At 36.1% G+C, this 21,082-nt stretch overlaps 1 protein-coding gene across 6 annotated transcripts in view; it reads left to right on the forward strand.

Moving 5' to 3' along the window:
- The first annotated feature begins 231 nt into the window (after window positions 1-231).
- LOC121423562 (sorting nexin-30-like) overlaps window positions 232-21,082 on the forward strand; it is a 30,041-nt gene continuing 9,190 nt past the window's right edge. The window contains exons 1-9 of one of the 6 annotated variants that reach the window (XM_041618918.1): window positions 232-330; window positions 5,255-5,425; window positions 5,820-5,930; window positions 6,897-7,055; window positions 9,498-9,693; window positions 11,207-11,337; window positions 14,036-14,104; window positions 14,372-14,458; window positions 18,470-18,574. In XM_041618918.1, coding sequence (XP_041474852.1) covers window positions 5,372-5,425; window positions 5,820-5,930; window positions 6,897-7,055; window positions 9,498-9,693; window positions 11,207-11,337; window positions 14,036-14,104; window positions 14,372-14,458; window positions 18,470-18,574 — 912 coding nt within the window. In that variant the 5' untranslated portion in view covers window positions 232-330; window positions 5,255-5,371. Of the gene's footprint in view, window positions 331-505; window positions 650-5,254; window positions 5,426-5,819; window positions 5,931-6,896; window positions 7,056-9,497; window positions 9,694-11,206; window positions 11,338-14,035; window positions 14,105-14,371; window positions 14,459-16,885; window positions 16,919-18,469; window positions 18,575-21,082 lie in introns of those variants that run through there. The other 5 variants (XM_041618916.1, XM_041618914.1, XM_041618915.1 and 2 more) reach the window with 5 other exon arrangements.

Consider the following 21,082-nt stretch of genomic DNA (forward strand, 5'->3'; position numbering starts at 1 on the left):
ACGCCATGATGAGACCGACCAATCAGATTCATAGGAGGATCGAAGTTGCAGCTAGGGAAGCTGTGAGGTATGGAGACTGAAAAGGAGGGATTGAATCAAGAGAGAAATAAAAGTAGCCATGGTTTATTCCCTTTTGGGGACAAAATGAGCAAACTGTAGGCTAAGAAAGCAGGCAAATTAAAGTGACAAGTAATAATTAAAAAAATTGCATCAAAACTACCGACAAAGACATCGAAGACATCACAAACCCTGAAGGCAGGACGCACGTACACGTACTGACGTCGGCTGATATTTCTAGCAGACTACACTTTGTTTACGTGTGCAAGCTTGGTAAATATGATCGGAACATTTGATTAATTGTTATTTAGATTAAGGTGAAAATATCAAATATTCCACTTAAATTTACTAAACTTATTATTTTATTGAATTCTTTTGTTTAAATTATTTTTATATACAAATAAAGAAATAAATTTTATCGTGGATGTCTGTATCTGCAAATTGGCTACTACATATCTCCAACATGGCAGAAATCACAGAAACACCCACCAATGTTATTGGTGAAGAGAATCACGAAAATGGAACGAAAGATGGCAAAGATATTCATCCGCTAGCAGCTGCAATGGATGATGAAGAAGAGGATATTATATCGGTATCGTATATCATTATTAAACTATTTTTTATGTTTTTTATTCGTCATTTTTTTTCTTTGTATAACTTATCTTTAATACGGTACTGTCTGTATTGACGATGAATATGACGAGTGACTGTGTCTGATTGACTGTACAGTGCAGTGGATCCCGGGGGGGGGGGGACTCAGTATATAATGCATAGTGGGTATGTGCCGCGGAGGGGACCCCCATTTTCACACTCAAATTTCCGTTCCAAGGCATAGCATTATTGCCTTGTTGAGAAAAAGAACAAAGAAAGCCGCTCCAAGGCATAGCATTTTCTTCTTATCGAGAAAAAAGAAGAGAGAAATCCGCTCCAAAGCTTCGCATATTTTTCGTTACGCCGCTCCGATCGCATTGAATGAGCTGTAATTTTGGTGAAAAGCGGCCGCAGAGCTCCCCCGGCGGAGGCCGCGCTAGCTGCATCATGCAGTTCCATAGGGATGCATACGCACTCACACGCTGGCGATCCGCTCCAAGGACCCCCGTTTTACAAACATTTGTCGTTCCGAAGCCCGTTCCGAGGACCCTCCTTTTTACAGTACGCCCGCTCCAAGGCCCCCGTTTTTTGTCTCGCCCGCGGCACACCCCCACCACTTTTTTGGTCGAGTGCCCCCCACCCCCCCCCCGGAGTGGATCGTATTGACGTATTCATGAATTCAATCATATCAAACACATTATTCTCATAACATTCACCAAACTTTCATCACTATGAATATACAATTACCTAGTATAAATATGTAAAAATTGGCAGAAATCGTTTTTCCTTTTTATGATATTAGCTTCCAATCGCAATCGGACCCCTCTTCGACTTCGCATGTGAAAGACTATGGTCACTTGATTCTTGAAAGAGGGATCGTATTATAATAGTGATTACTGAACGTGTGTTTTTTATAGGAAAAGTTGGGAAAACAACAAAATCACTAATGAGCTATTTTGACCATATCTTATGTTTAGCATATTAAGCTACTTTGAAAATGTGTTTTTGACCATTTTTCATCATCTTTCTATACAAGTTCCTTAGTTTTGGAAGGATGTTGCAAAGTTTTATGAAATTAATTTGTGACCCGTACGATGCGCGCGTTTAGTAATACAAGGCCGCACTCATTCAATGAACAAGGTTCTGATATGTTTGGCTTATTTTCTCTTTTTCTATTGGACAAATGCTTGATTTTCTTACACTTTCAGTTTTCATTACAGCTATTCATTATATTACTTGGCTCTTATGTAAATTTGATTTTTTAAACTATTTTTTCTTAATTGAAAATAGAGATTGAAAAATGAAAATTTTCTTTCCATAATTACTTTCCACCAATAGAGGGCGTACACAAAAATATGCCCCAAGTTCAAGTTTTTGAGCGCTCTGGTGAATACAAAAATTATTCGGAAGTTACTAATTAAAAATAAATTGCAACTGTATGGAAATCAGTAATTTTAGTCAAAAAAGTGATATTTTGATGATTTTTTAAATTGTGTGCTATGTAGAGCATTGGCATCCATAGTTCTACCTGTAGATTCACCATAGGCACGGTGGTAGCAGTGAACAAGTGCAAGGCCGGTCGGCAATACAATCACTCACTATACATGAGGCTATTTTATTTTAACTAGAGCTGGCAGAACAGACCAAAAGCTCCAGTCTTTAGACCAAGACTAGCCAGGCAGCCTCTAGAGAGTAAATATAATTTACTAACATAAGGTTACTCTCAACGAAGCCAGGTCTTCCTTCCAATTCATATGCACGAAGGGCAACAAAACCTGAAACTTGCACCCCGAGATTTCTACTTTCCTTCTAAAAGATCTAGCCCTAAATCATGTACATGAGATAAAACTTCATTTCCGACAATTCTACACTATCGATTATATTTTTGAACAAGAATTCATCAAAAAAATGAGAAAATATTATGACAAGACGGAAGAGACTCGCCCGATGTTTACGCCACCATCTTGTTTCCTATTCTTCGTCAATGTTACGCGACACACGCGTCTGACCGCTAGTCAATGTATTTAACAAGTCAGGTTTCATAACAAGAAGACGACAAATGGCGTTGTGAATAATAGACTTTGAACTTGGGGGAATCTATTTTTAGCATGCTATGTTCCCGTAATTGCCGTCTATGTCCCTCAGGGGTAAGTGAAAAAAAATGTCCCCATAAACAATTATTAAGACATGATTTGTCTTAGTTTATAAAGATATCCTTGTTTTCTTGGACAATCCCAATTTTTGGACCAGCACCTCTACTGCTAATGCAATTTCGTACCGGCCAACTTCAAGAGAATTCCCCACTAGTGCAGTTCTCGTATATAACACAGCAATCAAGTCTCTCAATCACATATCAAGGTTGATCATGATAAGACTGATAAATCCGCTGTTTCGGGGGAGTTTTTCAACATTTCTGATTTTTTTTGTCCTCCAGAAAGATGTCGGCCATTTAAAAAGTATGATCTATGGATCTCCTTGATTATTCCTTTTGATGGGGGAAAAAGGGACGAAATGATAAAGATAGATTTATATCAAATACAACCTGCCCACCACCTTTCCTAAAAATATGCTGGAAAATAGCAAATTTTGATGACAAACAGATCAGGATCAGCGAGCTAGGTTCTCCTTTGATTGCTCGATCACCGTCAGCTATAACTGAACGGACACCCCAGCGGATTGGTTGGCATGTTCATTGGCTCAGCTGTACCTAAGCTGATGGCGATCAAGAGATCAAAGAAGAACCTGGTTGATCCTGATTTGATTATCATCAAAATTAACTTTTCACGGCATATTTTTTTTGGAAAGGCAGTGAGCTGAATGTATTCAATATAAAGTTATCTTTATTATTTCTTCCCTTTTCCCTGTCAAAAAGCAAAATTTACGAGTATCGAGGAGGGTGCGCCAACGTGCCCTTTTCTCCATAGACGCTGTAGTTCAGGCGTCGGAGCTCCACCACTATGAGCCCATTTGCTGTCATCGGTTTCTTGACGGAGGGGATGCCCCGGAGCCAGACAAAGGCTTCAGCGGAGCATACCCTTGACAGAAATAGACCTATTTATTGGTCAAAATGATGATATGCCCACCGTTTTACTGGATATCGCGATCGGCTGTATCTCAGTTGGATCATGAGGTCATTGTAAAATTCTTATTATTCAGACATCGCTTCAATGCTTGGTTTCGCCCTAGTTTTGATATGGACTGAAGATAGTGACCGAAAGATCTGCCTGTGGCAGCTCACCCATTTGTTCACCACATGTTCGCATGATTTCAGTTGCTAACTTCAGTCCACATCAAACTTACCGCGAATCCAAGCAAAGAAATTTCTGACTGAGAATTCAAATGATGACGCTAAGATCAAAAGCTGAAATACAGCCATTCCAGATTGCGATATTCGGAATAGTAGTTGGGCATATTGACCTTTAAATGTGATTGAAAGACTTGATATGACATTTGTGAACAATTACTGGTGGGGAAATCCTCAGCGAACAACCAGTTAAAAAAAATTATCAAACCAAGATGAAACATGTGCATGAATACATACATGTATTAGAACTACAAAACTTTGAAAACAAAGTAATATTGAGATTGAAAAGTACGTACAACGCGCACCAAGATTACGGTACAATTAATTTCACATCTTTGAGTAATAAATAGAATTAAGATGGTGTTTATGGTCACTTTATATTAAATTACTTTTTTGACGCACTATTAACCCTTTGAACCCTGAATTATTGGGGCGTTCGTGACATACACCCTGAATTATTTGCACATATATGACTTCTCGACTACATTCATACAATCCCCCATGATTCGAGACCCAACGGCACCTTCCCCCCGCTAGTATCCGGCCCGAGCCGGCTGAAGTTGTTTGGCTTCTCGTAGACCTAGTCTACAATCAGTAATATCATATTTAGTGTCTGTTTTGGGCTCAAAATCACTGTTTTCACCAAAGTGAGATATACCAATTGCTTCCCCATAGTAAGCACGTGACTCGCCGCGTATTACCGCACCTACGACACGAGCAATCACAAAAAAGTGGCATATTTTGGCCATTTTTGAAGCTAAATCCTTCCGAAATCATTGCCGACAATGACTGAAATTATCGACTAAATATTCTTACACGTACTAGAAAGATGACGTCATTTTAGAAGATCACCTGACATTTAGAATCCATGCTTTTGAAGTCACATGGCTGGAGGCCGGTATTCCGGCCTATCGGGTATTTGCGTGTTTTCTGGCAGGCCTATCGGGTTCAAAGGGTTAATGATTTTTCTTGGCCTTGTTTATGTAACATGTCACAGACTCGTGTGAAAAGTGGGGCCTTGCATGCTCTCATTTTTTTAAAAGTCAAACCGATGTTAGATGCATTTAACCTTGGCCTGCTCCCCTACTATCAGTATAAATACAAACTACCACCATCAACTTTGTATTGAAAGAAATTTAACGAATGAATATGAAATAATCCAAAAGATGGAGGGATGAATGAATGCATGGATAAATGGAGGGATCCATGGATGAATGAATGAATGAATGAAAGAATGAATGTCAACTTGAAATCAATCATGTTGATTCAGAAACTAATATTTTCCTGTTGTGTTTTGAACAGACAATCCTAGCATCACCTGGTGGAGATACTATATCCTCTACCAAGGCTCTGATTGGTTCATACAAGTTTGATGATGACCAGGACACAAGAGATCTCTTTATAAAGGTTGATGACCCCATGAGACACACTGGCAAGATGGAATCATTTGTCAGCTATAGAGTTACAACAAAGGTGAGTACTTACTGGGGTTCAATTATGCACCTTTGTTTATCTGTACAATTGCCATTCTACACCCAGGTGAATGTAGTAAATGGGTATCCAGTAGAAAGAAATTTCTTGAAGCTTGAGCTTCTTGTTTTTTTTTTTAACTGTGCCCCTTCATTTTTTTTACACTGTCATCTGATTTGGTTATTTGATATATTAAACTAAGTTCTTTTTTTAAATGTCTTGTTCATCTCTATCTTTTTTTTTTACCCCACCCCTTGAAATTAGCTCCCTCAGAACTACCCCCCCCCCCCTCCGTGCCCCCATACTTGCCACCAATGTCCAAGATATTTCTAAGAACATCACCAATCACATTAGTAAAGTCATTTATGTACCAAAACATTCTTTCTTTTCTGACCAGACAACAAGGAGTTCATTTGACAATCCTGAATACAGCGTAAGAAGACGGTATCAAGATTTCCTTTGGCTGAGGCAGAAGCTTGCAGAGGTCCAACCTACGCATCTAGTTCCAGTAAGATCTTGAACATATTTCTTCACCCTCAAAGATATTCATAGATATTTGTTTATAAACCTATCATATTTCCTTTGTTCATGTATCCTGTGATAATGTGTTATAAGTGTGTCATTTTAATGACTGTACTGGTTTTGTAAATAGTTATTGTGGAGCGTTGAGGCCCAGTGGATTAGTCTTCGGACTTTGAAACAGAAGGTTGTGGGTTCGAATCCCAGCCATGGCGTAATTTCCTTCAGCAAGAAATTGATCCACAATGTGCTGCACTCAACCCAGGTGAGGTAAATGGGTACCGGTAGGAAGTAAATCCTTAAAAAGCTGTGTGCGCTATGAACGCCTAGCTTAGCCGGGTAATATAGGAGTGCCTTGAGCACCTATCAAGGTGGATGTGTGCGCAATATAAATACTCTATCTTATTATTATTATTATCAGGTTTATCATGTTTCTGTCAAGTGCATTGACCTTTGCATGTAACCAGGGGATAGTATTACTTTATTAGTCTTTTTAAATTTATTGCAATAGTAGCAAGAATAAAACTCTTCATTTTTGGGGTCCTTATATGGTTAATGTATGAAATGATCGTATATCTTTTGATTTTATATGCCACCATCCACTCCAGAATGTTGCTGTTGGCATAATGTTTTCCTGATGTCCGTCTTTCCATCCATCCTGTTTTCGTTCTCACAATAAAGTACTGTTTGAGGATTGAAAATCATACTTATTCCAAGTATAGGCATGACAAATACATGTATCTGATTAGGATTAATGTTCACAAGGGCAAAATTCGCAGAGGTTTTTATTTGAAAATTTTAGGACATTGTAACATGTTTCAGATCTAGCAATAGCAGAGTCATAAATTTGACAGAGGTTTTGGAGCAGCCACCGACATGGAGGTTAACATGTTTTATTTTTATGAGATCTTATTATTTCTCTCCCTCTTTTCCTCAATTTTTTTTTTCATTCCAGCCTCTTCCTGAGAAGCAGAGTATGAGATTAGACCGGTTTGCTCCTGAATTCCTGGCAGCCAGACGAAGAGCACTCAACAAGTTTTTAGAGCGTATCTCGCAGCATCCAGTCCTTTCCTTCAATGAGAACCTTCAAATCTTTCTTACAGCCAAGGCATGGGTAAACTCTTTATTTCTTCCAATTTTTTTGTCCTAAAAATGTCAATACTTTCCTTTCCTGTGGCGTTTGGTCTCTTCCTCCAATTTGCTTGCATGAAAAGTGATGTGGTAAAGTATTCTTATTTTTAATTATATTTTTTTTTGGTGTTGATTAAGCATTATTTTGGGCTATTATTTGCTCATTTATTTTCATATATTCGCATAAAAAACAGGTCATGACATTCAATATGAATAAAATACATGCAATCATAAACATATTGATACAAGTGAAATACATCTGAAGAAGTTACAGAATTTCACTTACTCACTACAATACCCTTAAATTAAAAAAGAAGGGGAAATTATCAGCAGAAAATGAAAAGAAAATGGAAGCTAAAATAAGGCAATGTGGCTGTGTAAAATGTCAATGCAATACAATGAAGTATTATGCTATAGATAACTAGTTTTGTACTGAAAGACTCTAAAAACATTATTTTTTGTTCTATTTATGACGTTAGAGTGACTTCATAGATTGTTTAGTTACCTGCAGCTCCTCGTGCACAATTTATGTAATATTTGTTACCTTTCAAACTATTCCTACAGCGTATGTTATTCATTTTTGAAGTCTGTATGAAATGATTTGTCTGAGAATGTCACTTCCATTGTGATATTCAGCAGATTCCTTTGTTCAACAAATCCACCTTTCTGTAGTACCAAGTCTACTTTTCTTATGGAAGAAGTGGATAATTTTGGTATGATGTCTGTGTTGCTATTTTCTTAATTTGTCTTATATTTGTAAAAGCACTCCATTGAAAGTGTACTTGTACTGTACATCCTGTAATAGGGATATCAATTCTGGAGAGAGTCAAAATATGCATGCGTCACTATATTTAAAGGAGACACACGAAGAAAATTTCACGAAAGTGATGATTATAGACAAATTATATATGGATGGAAAGGTATTGTCTTTTTATACACAAATATGTCACTAAAAAGTCTTATAGATGTCGTGGAAATGCAAGAAATGAAATTATTAGACACCCTTCTCAGCCCCCCAGACCGACAATCACGCAGCCGAAAACGGTCGAGAATTATGACGTCACACAATCGACGTGCTCATCATCTCTCTGTGCATCATGCACTGAATCACCTTACTGACCTGTTCAATATCTTCCGAATTTACCGTTTTCTTCATGTAATGTGATATTCAATTTCTGTTTTCGACAACTTCAGACCAAACGTGAATCAGCTTTGCCCGTTTTTATTGAATTGTGGACTGTAAAGACCAATTTTGTCCACTGCAGTCGTCATTGTGTTGCTCCACTCCAGTCAGTGAGTGAGTGAGTCGCTGCCCAAATAATATAAGTAGAGAATCTAATCAAGAACTTGAAAATCAAAAGCAGCAATTAAGAAGTAAGATTTAATAAATACAGGACTGAATAGAATCTCACATGAAAATAAAAAGAGAAAAAAGAGCTGATAGGAATGGGGAAGGAACATAATTAAAAAAAAAAATCCAGAACCAAAAAAAAATCAAAGAGTTTCGAACTCATAAAAAAACTGCGTGCGTACAGATTTGTCCACAGACCTTGTTGTACAGACCGTGTTCATAACGATATATGAACAAAGTGCGTTCGCTGCAGTTGCCTCGCAATGCTTCGGCAATCCAAGTGCAATTCCAATCATTTCGCGATCATATATTGCCGTGTTTTTTTGTGGTTCCTGAACTTGCTACGTAATTAAATTTCATAATTTTTATTCAGTTGTGAAGACGAATGTCTATGCTTTATATTGATAATAATATCAATGTGGTGCAAGCATGATTTCTAAGTGAAAATATGCTTTGTTTATTCACGTATATTTCTTGAAAACAAATAATTTTTTCTAAGCTAAATATCGGTTACCAAAAAATGTTAAATGTGCATTTCATTTTACTGTTCAGAAAATTCAAACTTTTATCTATGTAATAAGACCAATCTTGAGAGGAATAAACTATTCTAAGAGCAAAAAACGCTGATTGGAAAGATCGTCTTCAATGGGCTGCTGTCAGCTCAGCTGCTCGCTGCTCGTGGTGTGACGTCACTCAGCTGGAGCTCGCCAGAGGACGGACGAAGGCAGAAATATGCCATGAAAATAAGTTATTTTTGAGAGCTGATTTCTGCAAACTCTAATCACTATTTTAAAAGGTGAAGTTATATATCTGATTAGTAATACTTCCCCTTTACAATGATGACCAAAAAAAGTCATTATAAAATACTTTTGATTCTTCGGTTGTCTACTTTAAGTAGTATTTAAAACCATAGTTTTGGTTTAATCATTAGTCTGTAAAATTTTTTTTTGCGGGGGGGGGGGGTGAATACAGTATCATTTTCCTTTATTGATATTATCGATATAATTTGTGATTTTAAGCCTTTCAATATACATATAAATTGATTTTTTATTCTGATTACTACCTGACTTGCAGGAGCTAGCAGCCCATCGTAGACAGTCGACCTCCCTGATGAGCAGAATGGGTTCCTCCCTGAGAACGTCTACCACGGCTGCATTGCTCAGGAATAGGAGTCCAGAGTTCACCGTGATGGGAGAGTATGTCCAGATGTTGGGAGAGAAACTAGGATCCGTTGAAAGGATATCGCTAAGGATACTACAAGAATCCAAAGGTAAATATGCATAAACTGCCATTAGGTCTACACCCACTCCCACTGAGAGCAAAGTTGGCTTAGTCGGTAAAGCGTCTACCCGTCGAACCAAAGATCGTGGGTTCGAGTCCACCTCGGGCGGATGACTGAAGCCAGTGTGTCGTTGTGTGTAAAGGTCTCTCCCCTGTTTCATAGATGCAGGCTATGTTACAGTGGGAAACACTCCGTCCCTCAGATATGACGTTAAATGGATGCCCGTGTAGAGGAGAATCACCACCTTTGCAAGTTAAGAACCCACTGCACTATTCAAATAAGTGTAGGGGGAAACCCCGGTGTAGTGGTCCACCTGCATTCCCCAACCAGTTATCGCAGGAGAGACCTGTGGGTCACAGTTCAGTGTGTGCGCCCTCCTTGGTGACCCTGATTGGCTGGCTCCTCCAATGCCCCTTTGAATGTCTTTGACAGATATATGGCGCTATGCAAATGCTGTGCATCATCATCATCACTCCCGCCTATTCTTATGTTTGATCACATCCCACATGGTTTACTCCTATGTCATCTTCACCCAATTCATCTTATTTTTAGCCCATTATCTATTCTGTCTTTACTTCCAGTAAGACTATACCCATTGGCCCGTATTCTGAAGTCGGGTTTAAGTTAAACTCAGGTTTAAAGATGTGGTTTAAGTATGGGAAGCCAAAAGTATCAAATTTGTTATTAAGTTATTTGTTTCTTATATGTTTACTGTGCTCTTTCCTGATTCATCGATGGTGAAGCCAATAATCTTTTTATACTTCCTAGACAATTATGAATCATTTGAGAGCCAAATGAGCTGAAGTATGATATCTTTACTGTCAATGATTTATGTAACAATTGGCTCGCCATACTTAAACCACAACTTTAAACCTGAGTTTAAGTTAAACCCGACTTCAGAATACGGGCCACTCTGTCTAATTTGGTCTAACGCTACTTAAGTTACATGTGATTAGATGAACTGTTCATGCATGATAGTTTCTTTTGGTATAGTGCGAAATTGTTAGTACCTGTCTTCCGAACTCTGGTTTAAATTAAACCCTGGTTTGAAGTTGTGGTTTAACTATGGAGAGCCAATTGGAGCACAAATCCCTAACAGTACACATTCAATTTATTATCTGATATGATGCCCAAATTGTTTGTAATTGTCTGGGAATGATAACCGAAGTATTATTCTTTATGAAAGCAAAAGGTAACAAAATATTTAACATAAAAAATATTCTCTACACATGTAAGCATAATATTTAGCATATAGCTAGACCATGGTCTAAGTTAAACCTGACTTCAGAATACGAGGATTGTAAATTTAGACTATGTGACCAAGTTTAGTGTAGACTGACCGGCAACTGATACTTGTCCCTCATATTTTCAGAATATGAGCAAAATGAGATTTGTACCAAAATCGGATCGCGGGAGAGTCGTAAGGTGCACAGAGGCCTTTAGACACGAGCATTGTTACCTTCATTATATTAACCTTCAATCTTTTGTATCTCACTACTAGAATATGTTGGTGAGTTGAAGATGTACAGCCCTGCATTCCGACTGTGGAGTAATTCAGAGAGCGATCTTACAATACCCCTTACCAAGATGGCTGACTGTGTAGACATCTGTATCAACTCAGTAGAAGATCAAGTAAGTTCCAGACCCTGTTACATAAAACCTTTTATCAATGCCATAAAACATATCCACTCTGCAGAGTTATCAAGGTGCCATTTGATATAACCCCCTCTTGTAGGTGGTTACCTTTCAGGTGGGTGTTTCATAAAGTTGCTCGTAAAGTTGTGCAGGCTGCAACTTTACGAACGACTGAAACATATTCTTATGTCCTAAATGAATGACGTAAGGAATCTCAATAGACTCTTTTTGTTGCAGAAACGGGTAATACGCGTCATTACAAACTCAGCTCCCTTTTCACATACCAATCCTTTATTTTTCAAATTCAGACAACTGAAAATTCAGGATATTCATAAATTACAAGTTGCAATCTTTATGTTTTCTTATTTACACAATATACTACCTAAATTTTTAAATGATTGTTTTCAAGAGAATAATTTAACTGTTCCTTACACAACCAGACAGTCAAATCACATCCGTGTTCCTAAATTAAAATATGAGTTTTCTCGGTCCACAATCATTTTCACTGGTCCAAAGCTATGGAACTGTTTAGATTCTGATATGAAGAGTTGCCCTACATTGTCTAGGTTTAAGAAGATGTACATAAATAATCTAATTAATTCTTATACTCCCTGATTTTACTTCTATTTTTAATTTTTGAATAACTTTATTGCTTTTTATGTTTGTTTATTTGCTTGTTTGTTTATGATCAGTCATATGTTATCTTTATATGTTGGGGACAAGCCTTTGATAGGCCCCAGGCCTTTGTTTGTCCCTCCACTTTTTAATATTCTGTTAATGTTCCGTACTTGTTTATCCTTTTGTTTTTGTACCAAGTAAGTCTATGTATTGTATTATTCATTGTTTTTTGAATCACTTTGTGCAATTTTGATGTAATTTTTTATTGAATTGTGGAAATAAAATGAATTGAATTGAATTGAAGTATATCTATCACAAGAAGGGGTCACCAGTTGTGCGTAAAGTCTTCGTAAGTTAAGAATGACTGGTGATCCTATCTTGTGGTAAATGGTACATTGAATTGGCAATGGTTTAGCACGTAAGAAGGGATCACCAGTCGTTCTTAAAGTCGCTCTTACGAACAACTATATGAAACAGCCCCCAGGTTTGTATATTATTAAGCTGTTTGTAAGTTATGAGTGACTTTACGAACGACTGGTGGCCAATTCATAGGAATAAATCAACGCCAATGAAAATGTGGCGTGTATCATTTACCACAAGAAAGGATCACCAATGAATTGTAAAGTTGCTCAGTTTCATGAAACACTCACCAGGTATCTTCCAGGTGTACAAGCAGAAATGAATGTCCCAGTCAAGTACACATTCACTACACCTACAGTGTGTCAGTTGCAACAAGATTTGAAATCAAATGCAATTCTAAAAATGATACATTGATTGATTTGAAAAAGAATCAAGAGTGCACATTCATGACTTGCACTTAATAATGTTCAGTCGTGTTTTTTTCAGTGCAACTCTTTCTGCAACTGTCCCCAGGTTTGAGTGTATCACTTCCCAGATAATTTTCTTACTGAAGAAAGTAGCGCCATTACTGGGATTCAAACCTAAAACTCTCTGATCGAATGACAAGAGTCAAGAACAATAAAAAATGATGTTCTCACTGATGCTAAAATTCCAAGATAAACTTTTATGTAAACCAATCAAACAGCACTTTATCTGTTGTTTGTAACCTTGCTATTGGCTAAAAGATTTTTTAAGATATACTAGTAGCCTAATATTGTTGAATGGTACTCCAGAGCAGCCAAGTCTTAGTGGTTGTTTGTGATATTCCTTGAAAACTTGATTATTTCAGCATTTCAATCACGCAATATTTTCGCCGCGCAAATTTTTTTGACCGAGCCGCTCGCTGACTTCTTACTCTCAAGTCTTGCGCAACTTTTGAGACTCGTTTTGCATCACCCGGGTATGCGGTTCTGAAATTACACATTAATGTGTAAATGCATGTCAGACCAAAAATTGCTCAAAAACATGATTTTGTGTACAAAGTCAATGCAAATTGTGTTTTCAACCAAAAATCATAAATATATGAATATTTTTAGTTTTGCTGGTCTAAATGTATTTATTTTGTGCTGTTTATGATCTCAGAAGAGTCCCCAACAAATTTCTTTGAAAAAACAAAAATAAAAGGTCCAAGAAACAATGAAATTCATAAGAAATTGAAAAAAAAGGAATATAATACATAAGAGAATGATTTGATCTTGCAATTTTGTTCATGTACACTTGCTGAGAACACCACAAAGAGTTCCTACATGTATACCAAATATGAGTAGATTTGGAGCTTTATTTACGGAGTTGGAGGGAAAAGTATGATTTTGCATACTAATTGCGCATAAATCAGCATAATCACAATAATGGCCATTTGCATGAAATAAATTAGTATACAATTTTGTATATTTGGTTATCCCAGAAAACCTGCATTCCAATTTTCGGCGCGATCGCACAGCCAACAGCCGATATGAACCCGGCCATATGAACTCCCAAAATACCCTTGCTTAGATAGGGTTTAAAGTAGAATGTTCCTATATAATAGCAACATGAATATTCTGTGATATATTATGCAAAAAAATGGTTTTATAATTTACAGCCTTTACTTCAAACACAAGTGTTTATAACTGATGTACATGTAATTTTGTATACATAAACTATGCATCATTTTTTTTGTCATTTCCTTTTTTCACAGAATACTTATCAAGAAACAGATTTCTTGCCTTTAGTCAAAGAATACAGCCTTTATACAGAATCCATAAAGGTGAGAACTCCTGTACCACTTTCTTCTCCTTCTCCTCTTCAGAATTTTATTATCACAGAGCTGCCAACTGTTGCACAAAATCCACATTTGTTACCAATTTCAGACTGTTTTTAGAATTTGGTACAACCTCATGTTGTAGTTTAGACAAAGTTTATGAAAATGATAAAAAATATTTGGGATGACAGTGGATCTTAGTTGAAAATATACTTTAGATATATTCACAATGTAATAAATAGAGAACATATTTTGTGATTGTCCACTTCACAGAGTGTCTTGAAGAAACGTGATCAGTTTCAAATGGAACATGAATTAGCCGTAGAAGAACTTAATAAGAAGAAGAATGAAAGAGAACAGGTAATGTAATCATTTGATCATTGAGCTTTCATGGGATCAATGTTAATATAGTTATGATCCCCAAGTTGGCAACAAATATTCACAAAATATTTGCCAATTTGCATTTTAAGATTCATTGTCGTTTACGCATCACAATGGTAATTAAAAATGTGTTATGACTAAGCATAAGTAAATGAATAACTTTTATTCAAGAATGGCACCACATAGGGCACTATTAAGAGAAATTGATAAGAAAAAGAATGATAGAGAGCTGTTAAGACAATCTGTAAGTTATCAGCTAGTTGTTTACGGGAACCATTGGGCCAAGTATAGATTTACTGAATCCTATAATGGGATAATTATAGCGAACAGGTCAAACTTGTCGGCCAATGGTCTGACCTCAAGTGTAGCTTGTCAGATCTGTGGAAATGTGGCTCAAGTCTCTGAAAAAAGAGGTTCAACTTCTATTCAGCATTCTGACTCAAACCATCAGTAACTATTTTAAAATGATAACTGATTATACTGATTATGAAAGTGTGGTAAGTAGGAAAATCAAAACCTTTTTTAAACTATTCTTCCTTCAATTTTTTTTATAAGTTTCTTGATTGAATCAATTTTTCATCGAAATTTTTGTGTAGTTTACAAAGTAATAGACTTACCTTGAATATTGTATAATTTTTCATCAGTTTACAAAGTAATAGACTTTCCTTGAATATGGTATAATTTTTCATAAGTTTACAAAGTAATAGACTTACCTTAAATATTGTATAATTTTTCATTAGTTACTAATGTAAAGTCCTTAAATTCCAACTGTTTAAGCAAATATTATGGCATACACATAATTCTAAAATTTTTGAATAATTCTGCATTTTCACCCCCCCAAAAAAAAAAATAATAATAATAATCTGCCACAGTATTTGAATATGTATAATTTGAAAAGGGCATCATTTCACATTTCTAGCCCCCTCCCACAATTACATTTATGCATATTCCCTATTTCATTACATTGCATTGTTTTAAAGGGGAATATTGTAAAATGGGAAATTGGCAAGACAATAAATTGATACCTATCATCATGTTTAATATAATTCTATAGTGTATACCAAGATTTTAATACTCAAACCTGCATTGCTTTACATAATTTGGAAAGGGTTTTCTGTTGGAGGAAAGTTTTTTTTCTATCATCATAGATTTGACATCAATTGGCTTTTACTAACAACACATTGCTTTTTTTTTAAATCTTTACGGTCATGTTAATTATGCTGGATTGCAGTTTTTCGTTGGTTATCCTTTCATATTTGTGTATCATTTTTATCATCTTGCTATGTGAAACACCTTTATTTGCTTCATAAACTTGATATCATTTTCTATAAGTTGGATTAGAGAAGCCTTCACAATAATAATAATGATAATGGCATATTTGCCCAGGGTAGCTACTTCAGTTCCGAAAACTCTTCTCCCAGCAGGCCCTACTATTATTATTACCCCGGCTAAAATACAATTTATGGGAAATTTATGAGAAATTTGATTTCAGTTATATTGAGAAATTTGTTGAAATTTTGTTTTAAGAATGAAGAAAATGTTTAAGAATAAGTAGCAGAGTAAACATGGTATGGCACCTTTCCATTGATTATATAATCCCTGCAACACATCCAGTCTGTGCATATCTATGTACTCTGCTGCAAACACAGTTCAATATTAATATCCACCCATTCAGCCACCTTGGAACATCTTAGCTGATCCTTCGTATTACAGGCTGTCCACATGCATTGTGGGGGGCACTTATCGGTTGCAGCAGACAGGCTGAAAATTAATCTCATACACGAAAACATTGTCCAGACCATGGAGAAAGCTCATTCATCCTATAATATCTAATTTTCCATTTACATGTATTTTCAGTTCAGTTCAGTTCATTTTATTTCAAATTCCATATAAAAATAACATTAAAAATACATATATCTATACACAATAGAAACAAGGATTAAACAATAATTTGGTATACATGGTATATACGAATAATGTTAACATATTGCAATTTACAGGAATTAGGGGAAAGCCAAAAAAAAAGCCAGATGGCTTGTCGAGCAGGCTACCCTAGTAGGGGGAAATAAATTATTGTCAATATTGAAATAAAACCAGATATAAAACTATATTGAAATTAAATTAACAGAAGAATAGGACAGATACCACACAACCCTATACAAAGCAGCATATCTAAAATATTCAGGATGTCAGCAAATATTTCTTAAGCTTCCTTTTAAATACGTTAAGTGTTTTACAAGATCGAATTTCAATTGAAAGACTATTCCAAACTTTTGGGGTATTTACATGTATTTGAATTCCTCTTTCTTGACTTTTTCCTGATTTTTTTTTTGTTTGATTACATATTGTTACAGTTAATCATCATTTCATTAACTCATGTTCATACCATTGCATATTAAATAACAGATTCATTCTAAACGCAGGCAACTTATACCAAAGGTAACATCACGGTATATGTGTATCAATGGTATATTATTGGATAATTGTATTTGCAGCTCATTAGAAACCTTCTTTATGCTGGGTAAACATTGCGAAAATGTAATCCGGTTGCTTTGTGTTTACTCATTGATGTCATTTCCCTGCTGTAACATTCATTTCTTTGCAAGCTTTTTTTTATTTGGTTCTATGTTGCTTAATGCAGGTATCTGCATTCAAAGGCATTTAGTTCTTTCTGGTTATTTGAGTTCTGGCTTCTTTGCTTCATGTGTTTTCATTATTCTCTGCAACTCTTACCTCCCATTGGACAGCACTTTAACTTGCATATTATCATTGCCTGCTGTATGCAATCTTATTCCTGCTTTCATGCCCTTGGTTTTCTTTTCATTCTTTTTTTATGCCCATTACGTTCATGTGAATGAAAACTACTGAGTGATGGATACATTTTATCTGCAATTTTTTTCCACTTTAGTCATAATATCAATTATGAGCACTGACAATAAACACAACGTAATGATGAGTAGTCCCTCGTTCGGTTCTGTTCTTCCCCTCCTGCTAAAATTGATTTCATTGCCATCTTTTTCTCCTTCCTTTCTGTAATGATGGCTAGGGAGTGGTTCCCCAACCCCCAAATATCACAAATTCTAAGTTTTTTTACTTTCAAATTCAAATAAACACAAACTGTGCCCCAAATCCTTTCACCTTAGTATGCAAAAAGATTGATATGTATGTACTGTCACATATTCGTGCCCCCCCCCCCCCCTGAAGAAATGCCTGCATACGCCCTTGGTTCGGTTGTGATTCCTGTTGATGTACATTACTCTTCTGCTGCTTAGTTTTTCAAGGACTTTGCTATTAAAACCCAAACTATGAATGGAACCTTTTCAGGCAAAAATCACATTTTAATTTTGAGGGCCACTTTTAACGATCTACTGCCTAAATCTGCAACATTGGATAAAATGCTGTAGTAAATAGGGATTTTTATATAGCTCTTTTTCAATTTCCAGGGCTCTTTAAGCATTTGGGGGGCAAAATTGCCCTGATCTCCCTTGTCATTTTTCCCCTGCAACTCTTTTTTTTTTTTTGCTTGCTTTCTGTGCATGGTCTTAATTTCAATATTTTCTTATCCATACGGGTCCATCATGCATTTTCCTTAAAGCCAAGTTTCTGCTTCCTATACATTTACTACACATCTGTGTTCATATTCTCTCATTGTATGACATCAGGGAAGCGTTTCATGAAGTAACTTGTCATAAGCTACTAAAATCCTTGCATCTGATTGGCTGATGTCCCATTTGTCAGTTAATATCTTGACAAGACGTTTGATGAAACCTTCCTTTTATTTTTCTGTCATATCTTTTTAGTTTTTTTTTAATTCCAGCACCCCATACTCCAATATATCTACTCCCATGTATAATATTCTACTTTTATTTTTATCATCGAGTCCCCTGTGCTATTCTGAGCAGTTGCATGATGTAATCCAATCCTGTCTCACTTTTTCCATGTCTGTGTGTATGTATGTCTGTCTGTCTGTTTGCATGTCGACTGGTGCAGGTGAAAATATCGGATCAGAACTACTCGTTTGGTGCGTTCATGGGTAAAGACCCATCCGAAGTCAAAGAGGCAAAGAGTGGAAGGATAGTAGCTCAAATAGAACAGGTAGATATATCACTCTAGACAAACATGCATGGACAGGAGTATGTTCCATTCATTTGGTTTTTGAGGTGTGGTTTACTAACATCCTCAACTTTTTTCTTTCTATTCCTTTCTTTTTGTGACATATTACAGGTACTGAGCAAAAAATAAAATAAGATTCATAATTTCTTATCATGATGATAAGATAATCTCAAAAGCTATCAAGATTGTTATCAAAGATATAACAGAAAGACAATCAATAGAAGACATCAGATATCAAATTTACAATAACACCTGATGTTTGTTTACCAGAACAGAGGTAAAAAAAAAAGAAAAGTGGATCAGTCAGTTGGGTGTTTTTTTTATTCCCATGTTATAAACAAAAGAGTAGGCAAATGAATGAATATTAGGGTCAGCACCTTTGGGGTCATATTTGAATAAGAAATAAAAGTCAGCAGGTTTGGCAAGGGTTGGTCAGGTTATGACAAAGAAAAATTCTTTTTTTTTTTGCCTAATTATGAGGAGTAATTCAGACTTTGATTTTTAACCAATCCTTCTAAAATGGTTTTTCCTTGCCTACATGCCAATTTTTTCAGCATGTTTTAGATAAGATTATTCTCATGCCATATTATCTTGACCTTTTTCTCTCCTTTTTAATACTTCACAGCAATCTTAAATCATTCAATCCAATTTTCTCAATGTGTCCATAACTTTATCTCATCTTTCGTCTGGTATGAAATCCCAGTTGCCGGTTGTCTTGCTCAGTATTCTCTAAGGTGTGGGAGAGCTGCTTTTGTCTCGCAATTTGATTCTGTAGATTCCTGTTCCAAATATGTCACAAGTAATCATTTGTATGATTATTGATAGAAGCCATATCCAAGAATGATTTTGTATGATATAGCCAGTTTTAAAATGCATCTATTTTTTTCTTTCTTCAATGCCATGAAATTATTTTTTCTTGAGTGGGGTGTGTGTGCAGTAGTTCAACCTTTCCTAAAACACTTCACTGTTTTCTAATCCTTCTTTAACTCTCTTGCAATACCTTTCTAAAAAAAAATCCTTCCAAATCCTCTCATTGTCCTTCTGCATCTACTTATCATAAATATTCATATGCGCACATTATGATTGAATGGATTTGAGCAGCTTGTTTGATACAATAGTTTAGATACTATTGAAAAACAAAATATTACTCCCTGCCTCTCTTATGGGCCATGTCCAATTTTGTGGTATTCTAAGTCTATGGTAAATACTTTTCAATAATGCATAAAAGTTGCAATCAATTGTAAAAATTGCTTACATCTGTGTACGTAAAGAAACCTTGCTATTTCGCAGTGACAGGGATTCAGTATTATTTATCCAGGGAGCAGTTTCATAAAGCTGTTTGTAAGTTAAGAGCGACTTTAAGAACAACTGGTGATCCTTTCTTACTCAATAAACCATCTCCAACGAATATACAATTTACCACAAGAAAGGATCACCAGTCGTTCTTGAAGTCGCTCTTACGAACAGCTTTACGAAACACCCACCTGACCTGAAGTGTTGTATAGTTATATGTTGTGACCATGTTGCTACAACCTTTATACCATTCTCTTCCTGCTCCTCCAGAAACGATTAATTCCACAAAATGACATGTAATACCCCTTCATCTCTCTAAAAAAGGGGGGGGAGAAAAAGAGTCATTCAAAATGATTAATATGCACATGAAATAAGCTTAAAAATCAATCATCCAACCCAGCTACTGCCCAGTTCTATCAGCCCATGAATTCAAAATCACCTTCAGGAGTCAAGCCGTTGTGTTTTGCGGTGTGTTGCCTTTAAGAAGTCAAATAATGATCTAGTAGAATTTGTATTATAGGGTAACATGTATATTAGCTACTTTAACAGTTTAACCCATTGAAGATTAATTGATTTCACTTTAACACATGTTTTCGATTCACTCCAGCCCACATATATGTAGGCTCAATCTCCAATGGGTTAAATAGGATTGAATGTCTGCTTTACAAAGAGTGCCACCAACAATTATTTAGTCTTATTGGCATAGATGTAGATTTAGCTAAGTAGCTTAGATTTGAATTTGGCTCCATCATCTTTGCCTTTCAAAGAGCTATTAAATAGCAAACATGCTGCTAGCTATGAACATGGACCTATAATAGGACCATTCTATGAAGCAGCTTGGAAGCTTGGAGTTAAGTTTATGCCTAACAAAAAGTTTTAATGGACTTTCAGCCCATTTACAGCCACTTGTTTGTATGAGATTGTGACTAATCTTATCCAAAACCTCTAAAAACAAGTGGTTCCTAAAGAAGTTTGTAAGCTATGTGTGACTTTATGAACAACTGGTGATCCTTTCTTGAGGTTAATTATGTGCACCAAGTTTTCATTGGTGTGGATTTGGCTCCTAAGATAGGATCACCTATCACTCATAAAGTAGCTCGTAACTTCTGAACAGCTTTATAAACACCCACCTGGTAGAATTGCAGTGTATTTAAGCCAGTTTGGATTATTCAGCTAGACATTCTCTGTTTTTCCCCT

The sequence above is a fragment of the Lytechinus variegatus genome, chromosome 11, assembly GCF_018143015.1.
Source record: "Lytechinus variegatus isolate NC3 chromosome 11, Lvar_3.0, whole genome shotgun sequence".
Lineage (NCBI taxonomy): Eukaryota > Metazoa > Echinodermata > Echinoidea > Temnopleuroida > Toxopneustidae > Lytechinus > Lytechinus variegatus.